The 14,329-nt window shown below is 35.9% G+C and overlaps 1 protein-coding gene across 1 annotated transcript; it reads left to right on the forward strand.

Annotated features, from left to right (window-relative positions):
• Positions 1 to 13,902, forward strand: LOC135687378 (alpha-N-acetylgalactosaminidase). The gene is made up of 13 exons (XM_065203924.2): positions 1 to 208; positions 886 to 955; positions 1,529 to 1,610; positions 2,352 to 2,444; positions 3,287 to 3,323; positions 3,866 to 3,930; positions 4,711 to 4,935; positions 5,674 to 5,775; positions 6,907 to 6,981; positions 8,518 to 8,582; positions 10,038 to 10,095; positions 12,142 to 12,249; positions 13,268 to 13,902. Exons 1-13 carry the CDS (start codon positions 112 to 114, stop codon positions 13,418 to 13,420), a joined length of 1,230 nt encoding a protein of 409 aa, XP_065059996.2. The 5' UTR covers positions 1 to 111; the 3' UTR covers positions 13,421 to 13,902.
• The last annotated feature ends 427 nt before the right edge of the window (positions 13,903 to 14,329 follow it).

The following is a 14,329-nucleotide window of genomic DNA, read 5'->3' on the forward strand; positions in this document are numbered from 1 at the left end:
CATTTTCAAGATATCATATAACCGGAAGCAGGTCTGGTGTTGTTGTGAGTACCTAACATTTGGTTGTGGTGTGGCGAGAAACAACAGTTAGAAATATCAAAAAAAGGAAAGATGCTCAATCCAGGACAATTAGTTTTTAGTTTTCTGGCTTTGTACAGTCTCAAAGTCTGTTTCTGTCTGGATAATGGCCTTGCATTGACTCCTCCAAGTAAGTAATCGTGCGATTGTTGATGTGGGCATGCACAGTTCACCTGATGAAACTCACGTGATGCACGAGTAAATCTATTTTATGCTATAGTAAAATGTTGCTGGGCCTAGAGGTTTTTTTTTCTAGAGATGGACAGGGGAGCAGAAATTTTTTAAAAAAGTCATTGACAAAGAAAACTTCTAGCATTTGTTTTATCATTTCATTCAACTTTTTCAATATTAACAGAACATAAAATCGAAAAATTTATAAGGAAAACTAGCTGGGGGTCAAGCCTTTGTTTATATAAAGGTGAAGACTAAAGCCTCTTATTGTATACAACAGAACGTCTCTAGGGCTGGAGGCCGTTGCTCTGAGAGTTATTCCGGCATACTTGTTTTTTGATCTTGAAATCATGTCTTACTGACTCTAGTTCTATTATTATCTTGCATCTCAGATAAACATTTTGTATCTTAACAGTCATATGTGTACTTGTAGACTTCAATCAGGTCCCCCTGTCTCCGGCAGACCAGAGATTCTTAATTTGTAAATTCAGCAAAAGCTTAGAACCTGTTTTTTTACATCAAAGCTTGTTTCTCTCTGCTTGTAAGGATTCATATGCAATGAAAGAAAGTAATTGTGGACTGACTTTGTTGCTTTGTTGGACTAACATTTTTCAATAAAATTTTCATTCCTTCTAGTGGGATGGCTTGCATGGGAGAGATTCAGATGTAACATTGATTGCAAAAAGTCTCCAGATGACTGTATCAGGTCAGGTTCATTATATTTTACATTCTACAACATAAATTTCCACAAAATGCCAGTTGAAAGTACAGCAATTTGAAATGACAAGCAGTCATTATAACAATAACATGTGGAACACAAATTATCTGTGAGATGTGTATGGGAATCATTTAAAGGAGGAACTCTTTCAGCAGCAAAGCTTATTGAGAAAAGAGGCCTCCCTATACACAAAGCTTCCTAATTCAATCTAATTAGGAAGCAACAGGCTTCCTAATTTAAACTGTAAAGATGCTTGTTGTAAAGTGGATATGTGTACATCAATTTTTAATCAATCCAGTTATACTAGGCGTGTAATCACGAGGTGTGGTCACATTGAGAGGAAGGACCTGGACACTGCTCGATAAACATAGCTTCTCAGTGTCTTAAAAACTACCTTTGGATGCTAGGTAGCAACACATACAAATACAGTCAATCCAATGTATAAAATGCATTCTTTTTTGTAAGCAAAAATTCCACAAGTTTTGCTCTTTATCTGTTAACCCACTTCAACATTCTTGCATATTTTAACCTAAAGAAGTCATTCAATATATCTTTCCTCAGTGAGAAATTGTTCAAGGACATGGCAGACAGAATGGCTGCTGATGGCTACAAAGATGCTGGGTATACATATATAAATATAGATGTGAGTGGCATAAAAAGATTTATACCCAACCTTAGTCTGATGGTTAGGTTGAAATGAAGCTTGTTGGTTCTAATATTCCAGGGGCGGATCAAGAGCAAACTTGAAGGAAGGGCAGTTGGTAGTGGGGGCACTGAAAAATTTTCAAAAATTGGTTACAAGAGTATGCTGTATACAATAAGTTCAGATACCTTTTCAGAATAAACAACAAAACTTTGAGGAAATCCTTGAAGTAAATTAACCTATTGGTCCAAGAACCTTTTTTATCTGATTCTCATTCTTCAAAAGGGGCGCACAATTTCCAAAAAAGGGACACCAGACTTGGTTCAACTCGTTGAGGGAGGGGCAACTGCCCCTAGTTGCCCCCCCCCTTGAATCCGCCACTGTAAAGTTCAGTCCCATATCAAATTGCTAGCCTCTAATAGGGGTATAAATAAACTGTAGTATCTGAAATTGACTCACAGAATGGATTTTATTTGACTAAGCTGCTTGCAGGATTGTATAAGGAGCTCTTCAAAATACACTGTTTTGGGTTTTTTGATTCGTGAATAAACTAATCACTAGAATATTTCTGCTTCTTGAAGTTCTCTAAACATCCAGGGAGCCAGTTTGATGATAGTTCTATGCAGGAGGCCACATCATGAACTCCAAAGTAAAAAAGTTTAAGTTACTTTATTTAAAAAAGTAAATTTAAAAAAGTTTGGTTACTTTATTTCACTTTTTATTCTATATTCGTTTTTGAAGGATTGCTGGCCAGAAAAATCAAGAGATGCAAAACGAAACTTGGTTGCTGACAGAGAAAGATTTCCCAGTGGTATTAAGTCTCTTGCAGACTATGTATGTATTTTCACTGTATTAAATTCCCTTGCTGTCTTTATAATTGCGACATGTTTCGGATTATTGGTAAAGCCTGATCGTCGTTCCACCTAGCAGTTTTTGAATCTATCTACATAAGCATGAAAAACCGCTACTGTGTAGACAAATGGAGTTCATTTTCACCTTAGGACTCCATTGGTAACATTCTCAATAGGCAAACAGCACTGATTGGTCAACCTCAACAAACATGTGCTCGTGTTTCTGATTGGCCTATATATATTTACTAGCGTAGAGTTTTCGGTCTATTTTCTGATGTTTTAAACTCTGAAGAGTGTCAGACGATAAGCTTTAGTTTACTAAATGTTTGCTTTTTTCAAAGCCATTTTCAAGTTTTGTACCACGAAAAGATTGTTTACTGTCTTCACTTCATATTGAGTTGAACCCTTTCCATAAACTTATAGCCATGTTATTTACTGTTTCAAAATGCAATGCCAACCCCCCTTATCCTAGCAGTTTTTATGCTCACCAATGCAAAAAGAGAATTAAAAGATAAAAAACAACTTTGATTCTGTATATAGTTTTTTATTATTTTGTATATAATTTCAACCCCTACTATTTATATGGAAATCATCTTATTGATTTTTTGCATCCTTTTTGAAGAATTTGTTTTGATCTATATGACACCAAAGATCTTGTGTTTCATTTTGGAGAAATTTTCTGTACTTTTTTTTCTAAAAATTGCATAAATGCTGTAGTCCATTGGATTTTTAGCTCAACTGCAATTGAATGGCAAGTTAATTTTTTACTAGATTCTATAAATACGTTTTTGTAGAAGCATTTGTATTACTGTCCTTATCTTTTAGATTCACTCGAAAGGCCTGAAAGTTGGCATATACACAGGTTTGTATCTGTTGTTCATAGCCTCCAAGACAAAGTTTGAAAGTTTTGGGGGCAAGATCAAATTAAAGACTTGTAGTTAAGAGACTTGGCAAAGAAAAGCTCTTTTGGTTTTGAAAAAAGTGAGGCCCATGGTCCCCTTGTGCCCCCTGTCAGCAGGTCTCTGTTGGTTTCTAGAAACAGTAGCAATTTTCCTTTGTTTAGGGTATTGAGATCTTAAGGTTACTTCACCAATAGAGTATTTAAGCTCACTAGAGCGTATTTTCCTTCATGTTTGTTCCCTCTCTATGCAAAAACTTTGTTTGAATCTTTGACTTGAAATAGCATTGCTGACAGGTTGTGTTGCCTTTTCGGCTGCGGTTTTTCATGACAAAATTTAAATGGAAGTCCATTTGCATGGCATAATTATAGCTATGGCCTGAACCTATTAGGATGAAAGAAACCCAGTATTTATCAACTGTAGCAATGACCTGATGCAGTCTGTGTTTCAAGTAAGTTTGTCTTCATCTTTTCTCAATATCAACAATTTTGTTTTACATTTTCAGATTTTGGTACCAAGACCTGTGGTGGATATCCTGGCAGCATTTTTGACATGCAAAGAGACGCTGAGGTATTCTTGCTACATTATTTGTCAATGCAATATCACGTTTTATAATTTCCTTCAATTTTTAAGAACTTGTACAATTGAATTGCCAGATCATTGCTGTAAGAAATATATCAACAAACCATCTTTTGATAGATACTTAGGCTTATGTATAATTTGTTATAACTTCATTTCTTCCACATTTGTTTGTCGGCGTTTCTTGGAATTTTTCTTCCTAGGCTTGTTCTTTCTGAAAGTCCCTTCTATCTTAGATGTTTTTTCATATTTGTCTCGTCATTTGTGTTTGTTATTCCCAGGTTTGTTTTGTTTCCACTTCGAATTCCTTTTCTATGTTTTCTAGTATGGCCTTGAACTCCCAGTGTCTATGTCTTAAAGTCTACTTTTCATGTTTTTTTCCTTCTCATCATTTATTTTTGTCTTCTTTTTGGTGCTTCTTCTTTTTTGTTTTTTTCTATGTCTTCTTTTCTGATCTTGAACTGGATGTTTCTTCCATGGAGCCTTCTCTTTCATGCTTCTTCTTCCAAATTTTTTTTGCTTCTTCTCCGAAATGATTTTCTTTATGTTTTGTTATCCAAACTTGAACTTGATTGTTTCTTTCTGAATATATCTTCTTTTTATTTCTTCTTCCAAGTTTCTTTGTTCATGTTTCTTTTTTCATTTCATCTCAAGTTTCTTTATATTCCATTACTCCAGTTTTTATTTTCTTTAAATCTATTTCTCATTTGCATAATTATTTTTACTGAAGAATTTATGCAGTTTTATTTTATGCCTATTTCATGCAACCAGGCATTTGCTTCTTGGGGAATCGACATGCTCAAAGTAGATGGCTGTTATGCTTCACTGGACCAAATGGCTGAAGGGTACGCTGCTTTTGGGTTTTATCTCAACAACACAAATCGACCAATTCTTTACTCCTGTAGCTGGCCTGCGTATACCTCCGGTCACATCAAGACTGACTATGAGCTCATTGCGAAATACTGCAACATTTGGAGGAACTATGATGACATACAGGTAAGAAGACCATACTTAGATCAAATCGTATTCAAGGCCTCCGATGAAGGTGGTGGTAATCGGGGAGTGGTGATTCTTCACGCTTTTCTAGAACAGTATTTTTTCCAAGACCTTTTCATACGAGTCTCCAATGCGTTTATGTTTCATGACTTTTTTGCCCTGAATGCAGAGATTTTTCATGTCTCCAGGCTCACCGAGAGGGGAGGCAAAGGGAGGCGATTGCCCTTGGTCCGTAAGCAAAATAGGGCCCGCTGGTAAAAAGATTGTTCTATTTAGAATCTGACTCTTAATAACATGGTAATTTTAGGAAACAAATTTTGTCTGTACTGGGAAAGTTTTACAATACTTTCGGAATATAAGTAACAAGAAAATAAAGAAAATTATATGTATTTTAATCAATACTTAACGTATTTTGGATTTATTGCTTTCGGTAGGAAAGGGCCCGGGCATTGGGCCTGCCCCATGGTCCTGTGTGGCTCTTGGTGGCCCTTATGTCTCGTTCAATTAAATTATACAAGCATCTTTATGTTGAAATGCCAGTTAGAAGTTGGTTGTCCCCGTGCCATGGGAATTAGAATAAAGGTCCCATTTGACTGCATTTGATTTGAAAAATCTTCCAATGTATTGTAATAAACTATTTTTCACGAAAGACGTGCATGCAAAAAATACTTGAAAATATTAATTTATATTCTAACTGTTACACTGTTTCATAAAGTAATGCTTTCTCTGTCTTTACAGGACTCCTGGAAAAGCGTTTTCAATATAATGAATCATTATGGCAAAATCCAAGACACTCTTATTCCCGCTGCCGGGCCGGGACATTTCAATGATCCGGATATGGTACGTTCCAAGACTTAACAATCCGAGTAGGTTTTGTATAGCCCCTGAGTAGGCTACCTCGGGTTACCTTATATACCAAAGAAGGAGATAGCTTCTGATAAGGAGCATTGCAGTGGAGCGAGTCTCCTATTAGGTACTTTGCCTCGAATCGGTTAAAAACTTTTTCATAGTCAGTAGTTAAAAAAATGATGCAGGAAATTGCTTATTTTATCTTCTTATCTTTTTCTTCTTAAAGCTTAAAGCTGAATTTTAAAAACGGGCTTTTCCATAATTCTTCAGTCACCTGCAGGGTGCGGCACCAAAATCGAATTATTATCTGACACCCCCTCCCTAATCCTTGCCGCTTAAATCCGTCCCTGCTGGTGCTTGCTTCGCAATCTTTTGGAGTTCCGTTAGGCGTATAGGGATGCGGATGATAAAAGAAATCGATGAACATTAAAATTTTGAACGTGTTCTTAAAAGGGCTATACAAAACAAATAACGCTTGAGTGGTTTTTCAGCCATTATTTCATAGCAATTTTAGCAAACATTTAAGTTTATTTCAGAAATAGCAGTTTTTCCAGTAACATTGATTAATGTTCTGTAGAAAAAAGTTTGGTTCGGAATAGATTGTATGATGTTCAGAACTGGTTTAACACCTCTCATATTCCCAGCATACGAAAGCCTCTTTTTCGTGTTGTTCAACCTCTTTTCAAACATGGTTCTGCGAAATGGCTTTGAAAAAAGCAAACATTTAGCAAACTAAAGCTTTTCGTCTGACACTCTTCAGAGTTTTAAACGTCAGAACATAGATCGAAAACTCTACGCTAAGAAATATATATACCCAGTTGTGGATCGAAATAGGCCAATCAGAAACCCGAGCACATGACTATCAAGCATTTTCAAGTTTTGTACCACCATAAGATTATTTCGCGAAATATAGAAACGACTTTATTGTCACATTAGAATGAAGAATGGTTTTGACCAGTGATAACAAGAAATAAGATATTTCAAATGTACCCATATGCACATTGTTTTATAATAAATCTTAGTAAAACTTTGAGCTTCCAAACGAGTGCTGGACGAAAAATCTTGCATTGTTTATGTTAAATCCACTTTTCCAAACACTATTGCCAGACATTTTTTTTTCAGCTTATCATTGGGGATATTTCACTAACACAAGACCAATCAAAGGCCCAGTTCGCTATCTGGGCAATTCTAGCGGCTGTAAGTATAGAAATCAGCTTTTTGTGTACCATTTTTGTATAGGAATCCATCGATATAGTAGTAGATAGGCTAAAAATGAGACATGTTCTCTGTTGCTTCGAGTTTCGTGCTTGCCTATCCCGAAACTCGGAATAACAGAAAACATGTCTCAATTGGTCTGTGCTTTTGCACATCGAGTACTGTTAAGTCAGAATAGACAACGCAATCTGGAATATATGTCCATCGATATATGTTGTACCCTTGATATTCCTGCTCTGTGTTCCAGACCACTAAACAATGGAAGGAAGAGATTCCCAATAGGCCGTCTGCCATTTTGTATAGAAATACCATAAATTTATAAGAATATAAAAGTACGAATATTTTTACAAGATGAAAGCTTCCACAATAATTGCTGGTTTCCCTGCTCGTCCTGCTTAACAGAAAAGAAAACCTAATTTACAATTTTATAGCTCAAATGTATAAGTAATAATTATACAATATGAAATAAAAATTGTGTTCAAAGTTCATGATGAAATTTAAAAAATAAAAAATCTGATATGGTTTCAAGGTAAATATCGCGATTCGAGATACATCGGTCATGCGATTGCCCGTTATAAACATCGCAAAACAGGCAACTGCTAAAATCCAAACAAAAATATGCGAGCTGAGGCCGAGAAATATTCTTATTATGTTCTTAAAAAATTGGATTATTCTGACACTGAATATTCTTATAAAAGAAATTCTTATGAAAGAAAAAGATCTTACTCCGAATATTGCGATAACATAGGCAACAGGAGCAGTTAAAAACGACGAGAAACGATACAATAAGAATGAAAGAAAAGATTCTCTAGATAAAAGTGATCTTTGTCAAGTAAACAAAATAAAGGAGCGGTAAAGTGGAAAAATGATTTCGTTTTATTTGAAAACATATTCTTGTAAAGGAGGTTTGATATGTACACCTTGAATGAAATCAACTAGCTTCTTTATAAATATGATTATGCCTAGCTAGCCTCTTTATAAATTTGATAAAGTTGCCGTTTATCTTTATGACAACGTGACAAGTCGTTGCTATCTCACTGAGTGATCAGTTTCAAGTTTTTTCCAGTTAGCCACAATTTTTTCCAAATCCACTTCTTCTATAGCTAGAATAAGCTAGAATTTTCATGCATTGAATAAGGAACACCGTAACGCGCCAAAAATTAACAACAATAGGCCAAAAATTAACAACATCATTTATGGCTAATTTCGCCCCCAGCATACGTACCCTGGTACCAGAGTATCCATTATTTGGTCTCGGAAATATAGTTAGAATTAGTCACAGAAAATTTTTTTTAGCAATATGAGGCTCTGATTGTTTTTTAACAATTTCATGAAAACTCTTAATTTTAATCTAATCGATATCGTGTCCAAATCTTATGATAAAACACACAGCTTTTGCACCAGTGCGTTTTAAATGCTAGGTTTTTGTTTATAGGACTTATTTCAAATCGATTGAAAACCATGAATTCAAACTTTTTTCCGATGTTTATTGTCTGATTTTTAAATATTCAATTTCAGCCGCTTTTGATGTCAAACGACCTAAGGAAAATGAAACCATGGCAGACAGAGATTCTTTTAAACAAGTGAGAAAATTTTATTTATTATTATGTCAACTATTTTTGTCCTGCTTAAAATTCCCATCGGTTGATAATCTTGATCGCAGAATTTGTGAAATTTCTCAGAATGGTTTTTTCTTAATCGTATTGATTATTGTCAAATCTTCTCCTTGACCGTGGTAGCACGTTGGCATAATCCCTTGGTGGGACTTACCGTGCAGGCCTAAGCTTTGAAAAATGCGACACTCTTTTCATATTCATTGACAACTTATGACCACACGACTTTGATGATAATGGAAGTTGCAAAACAGCAGAATTTTGTTAGACCAGCTTAATATGATTTTTAGCGTTGAAACAATTTGGTCACAGAACCTGATAGAGTTTATATTTGTAGTGAATAAATGATGACATTTCCACGAATCGATGGCAACCAACCTATGAACTCAATTATTCAAGGCTCCTCTTTATGCGAGGTTTCAAATGAACTTTCTGCGCTTTAGAGTTGTCAAATAATGACGTCACAAAAATCTATTTTTTAGAATTTTTGAAATTTTTTCCCATAACCTAAAAGAGCATCATGAAATACCTCTAAATCTGCAAAATCAGTCAAAGGTATTACGAAATGGCTGAGATATGACCAGATGAGCAGAAGCTCTGGCCCCATCAAACATTTGAAATTTGGTCTCAGTTCATAACTTTATGAACTGAGCCAAAATAACAGTAATCCGTTAGCAAACTTCAAACCTTCTATTGGCCATAGCTCACCCACTTTTTGACAAGTTTAACTGATTTTGCATATATTTAAGTATTTTATGGTGTTCTTTCATGTTATGTGGTCAAAATTAGAAAATTCTAAAAACAGTTTGTGTGACGTCACACTTGAGAACTCTTTTAAGCAAAACAAAATAACAGCTTTGGAAAGTACGACATGTTTACGATCACATCGACATGTAATACCTCCTTGTTTAGGCCCTCGGTATAAATGGCCCTCTTAGGGTAAATCGACCTTCTAGGGGGTGGAGAGCGTTTTGTGACGGGTCATGAAAAGTGAATTCTATCGCCGAAGAAGTAGCATGGGTGTAGACTCTAAATTTGTCAGCAGAATCTGTATGCAAGCTACGAAGAAATAAGTGAAGACAATTTCGTGTGTTATCTACCTACTGCGAGAGGACTTTATGACCATCTAATGATTTTGCCAACCAACTCCTGAAAAACAGCAACAGCCCCCCACACCCTTAGACTCCCATCAAATACATGTCTTTTGTTATACAAACATTTTGCTTTTCTCCATGGTCTTTCGCTTAAACATGAAACGTGGTAAAGTACTGGAAAATGAAAAGTAAGTCAAAATGCACATCACGTTTTGGGAGAGCGAATATTGTAGAGTTATTTAAAGGCAATAGTTCTGAAACTATTTTAATGATGTAAATATCGGTAATTCAGAGATTTTTCTAAACAGATGATGTTTATTCTTTTTCCTAGAGAAATAATTGCAGTGAATCAGGACAAACTTGGGAAAATGGGGAGAAGGGTGGCTATGGTACGTGAGAATTATTATCTTCAAATTTATCTTAATATTTTCCTCTTGGTATTTGTCTTTTTATTCTTGTTTGTACGAGCAGAGCTTCAGTCTTCTTCAACAGAAGAAATCAATTATGAGGAACCAATGCTAAAGGGATTTCGTGTATTAAATAATTTGATATGAATATGCGTTGCCTGGCGATCGAATAAAGCACGAAACTTGGAATAGCAATTTACATAGAACCGTCCTGTTCTATACATCAACAAGCGTAATATGAATATGAAATGTGAACTGATTGTTACAAAATAGAGATTTTTTACAACACCGTTAGCTTAAAGTGGCATTTAAAATCTGTTGATATTTCAGTGAATTTTGTTTAATATTAGGTAGGCTAGTTTAATTACATCTTCTTTGCGTCGCCAAAAGATTTGGCATCTTTCCAACGGACCCTGCAATGAATAATACAGGTTACTACAAAGACATACTGTAATTTCTTACAAATTCTTCCGTTTTCCTTTCTATTTAAGGATAGTTGAGTAATGTGACATCATTTTCTTCCCAATACAATCATCTCCGCTGTCATTAAAAATTGTTTGCGTCATGAATACTTCTTAGTGGTTCCATAGCTACTTTAAATTGTTGGTCTCTAACAATCCCAATGGCTTGATATACGATTACCGTAAATTCTCTTTTTAGCCCACCTCGGGGCTTATTGTTTTTCAGCACTTTAAAGGGGGCTTAAAGAGTTGGCGGCTAAGTTGAGAGGGGAGGCCTGATAAATATTTTGTAATAAAAAATCATTTATAGTGGTAAAATTTTTTTGTTATTTGCGAAATGAAAAACATCAAATCAGCCTTACTTTATATCAATAATATTAATTCTAGAGACATGGTGTGAATTTTGATTTGATGCAAAGAATTGAACGACCAATGAATGAAATGAAAATCTCTGTTTTTTTGTCAAGTTTACTTATTTCAGCATCAGTGAAAATTTGGGGGGGGGGGCTAAATTGAGAGGGGGCTAATTTAATTTTTTCTCTAAAAGGGAGGGCTAATAAGAGAGAATGGGGTTAATTGAGAGGGGGCTAAAAAAGAGAATTTACGGTAGTTGGGGACAAGGTTAAAATGCAAGTGTTTCAGTGCCCTGTTTATGCATACTACCCCAGTCCTGTTGTTTCATTGCCCTAGAAAAGGATACTTCTATCTAGCTTTAGTTGTTTACCCTATATTTCCCTTTGGTATCAGAATCTTGCTTGGCTGTTAGAAATTGAGAATTACTGCATGTATGTTTTGTTTGTTTTCAAAATGTCTGATTTGTCTCGCTTTGCAAAATGCACGTTTAGATTTAGTCTTCAAACGCCGTTTTAAGAAATTGTTTAGGCAGATTGCCCGCCCCAAGATGCTTGATTCGTGCTCGAAACATGTTTGAATCAAGTTTAATTCATGTTCCAGTCGTGTTTGAATCATGTTTACTTCACGTTCTATTCTTGTAACATGATGTTTGAGAATTGATTATAGTATATTCCAAGATATGGTGTAATTTTCCAGTGGAAATGAATTTCAAGGTCAAATCTTTTAAAAGATTAGTTTGACCCTGAAGATAAAAACCTATTTATAGATCAATTTTCTGGCATCCAGAACAGTTCGGAGATTTGTGTCAATATTATTTTCAACGAGGCTTTGGAGGTGTTTGTAATTGAACTTAATGTATTTGAACTAATATATTTCGTTTCTTAATTGAATTTACTCCCTCGGTGAAATGAGTAATTTCGGGTTAGGGGAATTCAGCGAATAATGTTTCCAAAGTTTTAAGCAGATTTTCTAGATGAAGCTTCTGTTCAGCCAACACTTCTCCCCGGTGTTCGGGCTGAGTCCACATTCATCTGGGCTTTTGGTGACATCTCTTTTATCGTCAATTATTTTCATTAATTTAATTCCACTTCCTTTATGCAAAATATCCCTATTTATTTCGTTGTGTTTGTTCAATCACATTAGACCCAATAGGTATTTCCCAAGCATGAATTACATGAAAAATTAACGATTTCTCAACTCTCTTTTCTCCCAGAGCAATGCTACCCAGATCTGGGCGCGCCCTCTGTCAGGGGGAGCCGTGGCAGTTGTTTTGTTCAACACTGGAGCTGAGCCCCTGTCAATGTCGTTCTCCTTTAAAACGGTGAGTCGATAGGCTTTCGTAAGAATACACGTTAAATAATTTTAAGCTGACAAACTTTATGTTTCCATCGATGTTTTGAATGCAGTTTTCATGAGTTTTCGTATGTTGTTGTGGGCTTGATATTTTGGAGTTGCTGTTGTGGGCACTGATCTAAAAAAAGACTGGATCGAGCTTCTCCTGCCCAGCGTTGATTCCACATTGCAGCGTCCATCTTGAGACCTCGCCGTGTTGTATGAGACTAGAGAGCAATCATGTTGGTATCAGCTCAACTTGCTTTTTCATAGCAAAATTTAAAGTAACCGTTGAAACAAAAACTTACATTATTCGTAAGTGACGTGGACCATTTTTGCCATAGTACTAAGCTTATGTAACAAAGAATTCACTGTTCACTTATTTTCCTAGGCCTTTTCGATCTTAGAATATTTTAGAATTTAATAGCTAATGCACAATTTAAGGCGCAGCACTGTGGGTGCACCGTTTTAACAAATGGCAGCCCAAAGCTTTAGGCGCGAGAGGTCTCAAGATGGAGAGGCTCGATCAGCTTCATCGTGCTGATGTAGGGGAACAATAGGTTGTTCGATCCAGTCTTTTTTCAGATCAGTGGTTGTGGGCTTCACAGGTCAATCTACTATCGTGACAAGTATATAAACTAAGTATAAAGCAAATTTTAGCATTCATATAAACAGCGTGTATGTTTTGAATCGTTTTTTGCACAAATAGGCAGCCTATGGTTGCTCCTTTAGGAGATAAAAATGTCTACTCGGTGAAAAATGGTTTGCCTCCAGTATCCAGTGCATGTCTGATGCCAGGTTTTGAAATTACTCAAATTTTCTTGAAGGCATTGGCCTAACGAAGGGAAGTCTTATTTCATTAAAAACACTTCACGCGAATTTAACTTTTTGTCCAACTCCCTGCTGCTTAATACCTTTGAAAACAAACCTCATTTGTCGGTAGCTTCTTAACATAAATGGCAAGTGCTGCAACTTAAAATAAACCCTCGCATTTTCTAAATTTGTAGGTTGGATTTGAATACGAGAAGGCGTCGATCAGAGATCTGTACCTGCATAAAGACCTTGGAATTTTAAGTAGTGGCTACGAAGCCGAGGTCAATCCTACAGGTGTCGTTATGGTTAAGCTGAGTCCGGCTAGAGGAAAGTTTATTCATGTTTGAGCGAGAAATTGAGTCTACGAACAGTTGCTGTTGACGTGAGATTTAATGGTGAACCAATCAATACTATACGCCACGCCAGTGAGCCAAGCGTTGTACCACTCACGCTCTCTGCTCATTTTTATCACCAATTCAATCAAATTGCAATTACAAGTTAAGTGTGCTGACTGGGATTTTTTATTTCTTAAAATAAACTGAATATTGTGGCAATTTTGATTTTCAAGAAACAGATGGTTGAAATGTTTAAATTATATTGATGCTGGCGAAAAAGCGGAATTATGCCACAATACACCTAGAGTATGTTGCTGCGCACTATTATATGGTTCCGCTTTTTATGCAGTTCTATATTCAAAAACTAGCTACCAATGAATCTTTTAAAATCAAGAGCATATTGCAATTTTGCTGTGTAAGAAAAAATAACAGAATCATATAAAATATGTAAAATTTTCAATTTTCGAAAGGTTTATTATCTGTTAGTTTTGTTTCTCGTGCATTTCTTGTGCTTTTTCGGGACTTCCATTTTGACTTGCCGTCGAGCACCAACGTAAACTTGGAATAAGAGCTAGTATGAAAGAAAATGGAGGATCATGGAAAAAAGGAAAATGGCAAGTTTCTGGCATAAAGAAGGGGGGCCGAGCCTGATTTCCCGATTCCTCAACCCCTTAGAACCATTAACCCTGGTCTGTTGTTCTTTTTGCCTTCGATAGGCGAGCTGAAAGATTGGAGAAGTCTGCATAATCATCAGACATTGTTCACGCTAGGTGTAATCCTCTATAGTTGGTTTAGAGTATGTTTTGAAAGCAAACTTTTTGCAAGTGATGTTGCTAAGCTAATGAAGATTGCCCCCCCCCCCCCCTCTATATTGCTACTGCTGTCAAAAGCATCAGTAAACTGAGCTTTTTCTTTGTTAAG

The sequence above is a fragment of the Rhopilema esculentum genome, chromosome 20 (genome assembly GCF_057945365.1).
Source record: "Rhopilema esculentum isolate cy_ngs chromosome 20, ASM5794536v1, whole genome shotgun sequence".
Taxonomy (NCBI): domain Eukaryota; kingdom Metazoa; phylum Cnidaria; class Scyphozoa; order Rhizostomeae; family Rhizostomatidae; genus Rhopilema; species Rhopilema esculentum.

Excerpts from the sequence above, each read along its gene's own strand:
- LOC135687378 (XM_065203924.2), top strand. The coding sequence starts at position 112 with ATGCTCAATCCAGGACAATTAGTTTTTAGTTTTCTGGCTTTGTACAGT. Across the intron at positions 2,445-3,286 it reads TTAAGTCTCTTGCAGACTAT|ATTCACTCGAAAGGCCTGAA; the intron begins GTATGTATTTTC and ends CTTATCTTTTAG. Across the intron at positions 3,931-4,710 it reads ACATGCAAAGAGACGCTGAG|GCATTTGCTTCTTGGGGAAT; the intron begins GTATTCTTGCTA and ends TCATGCAACCAG.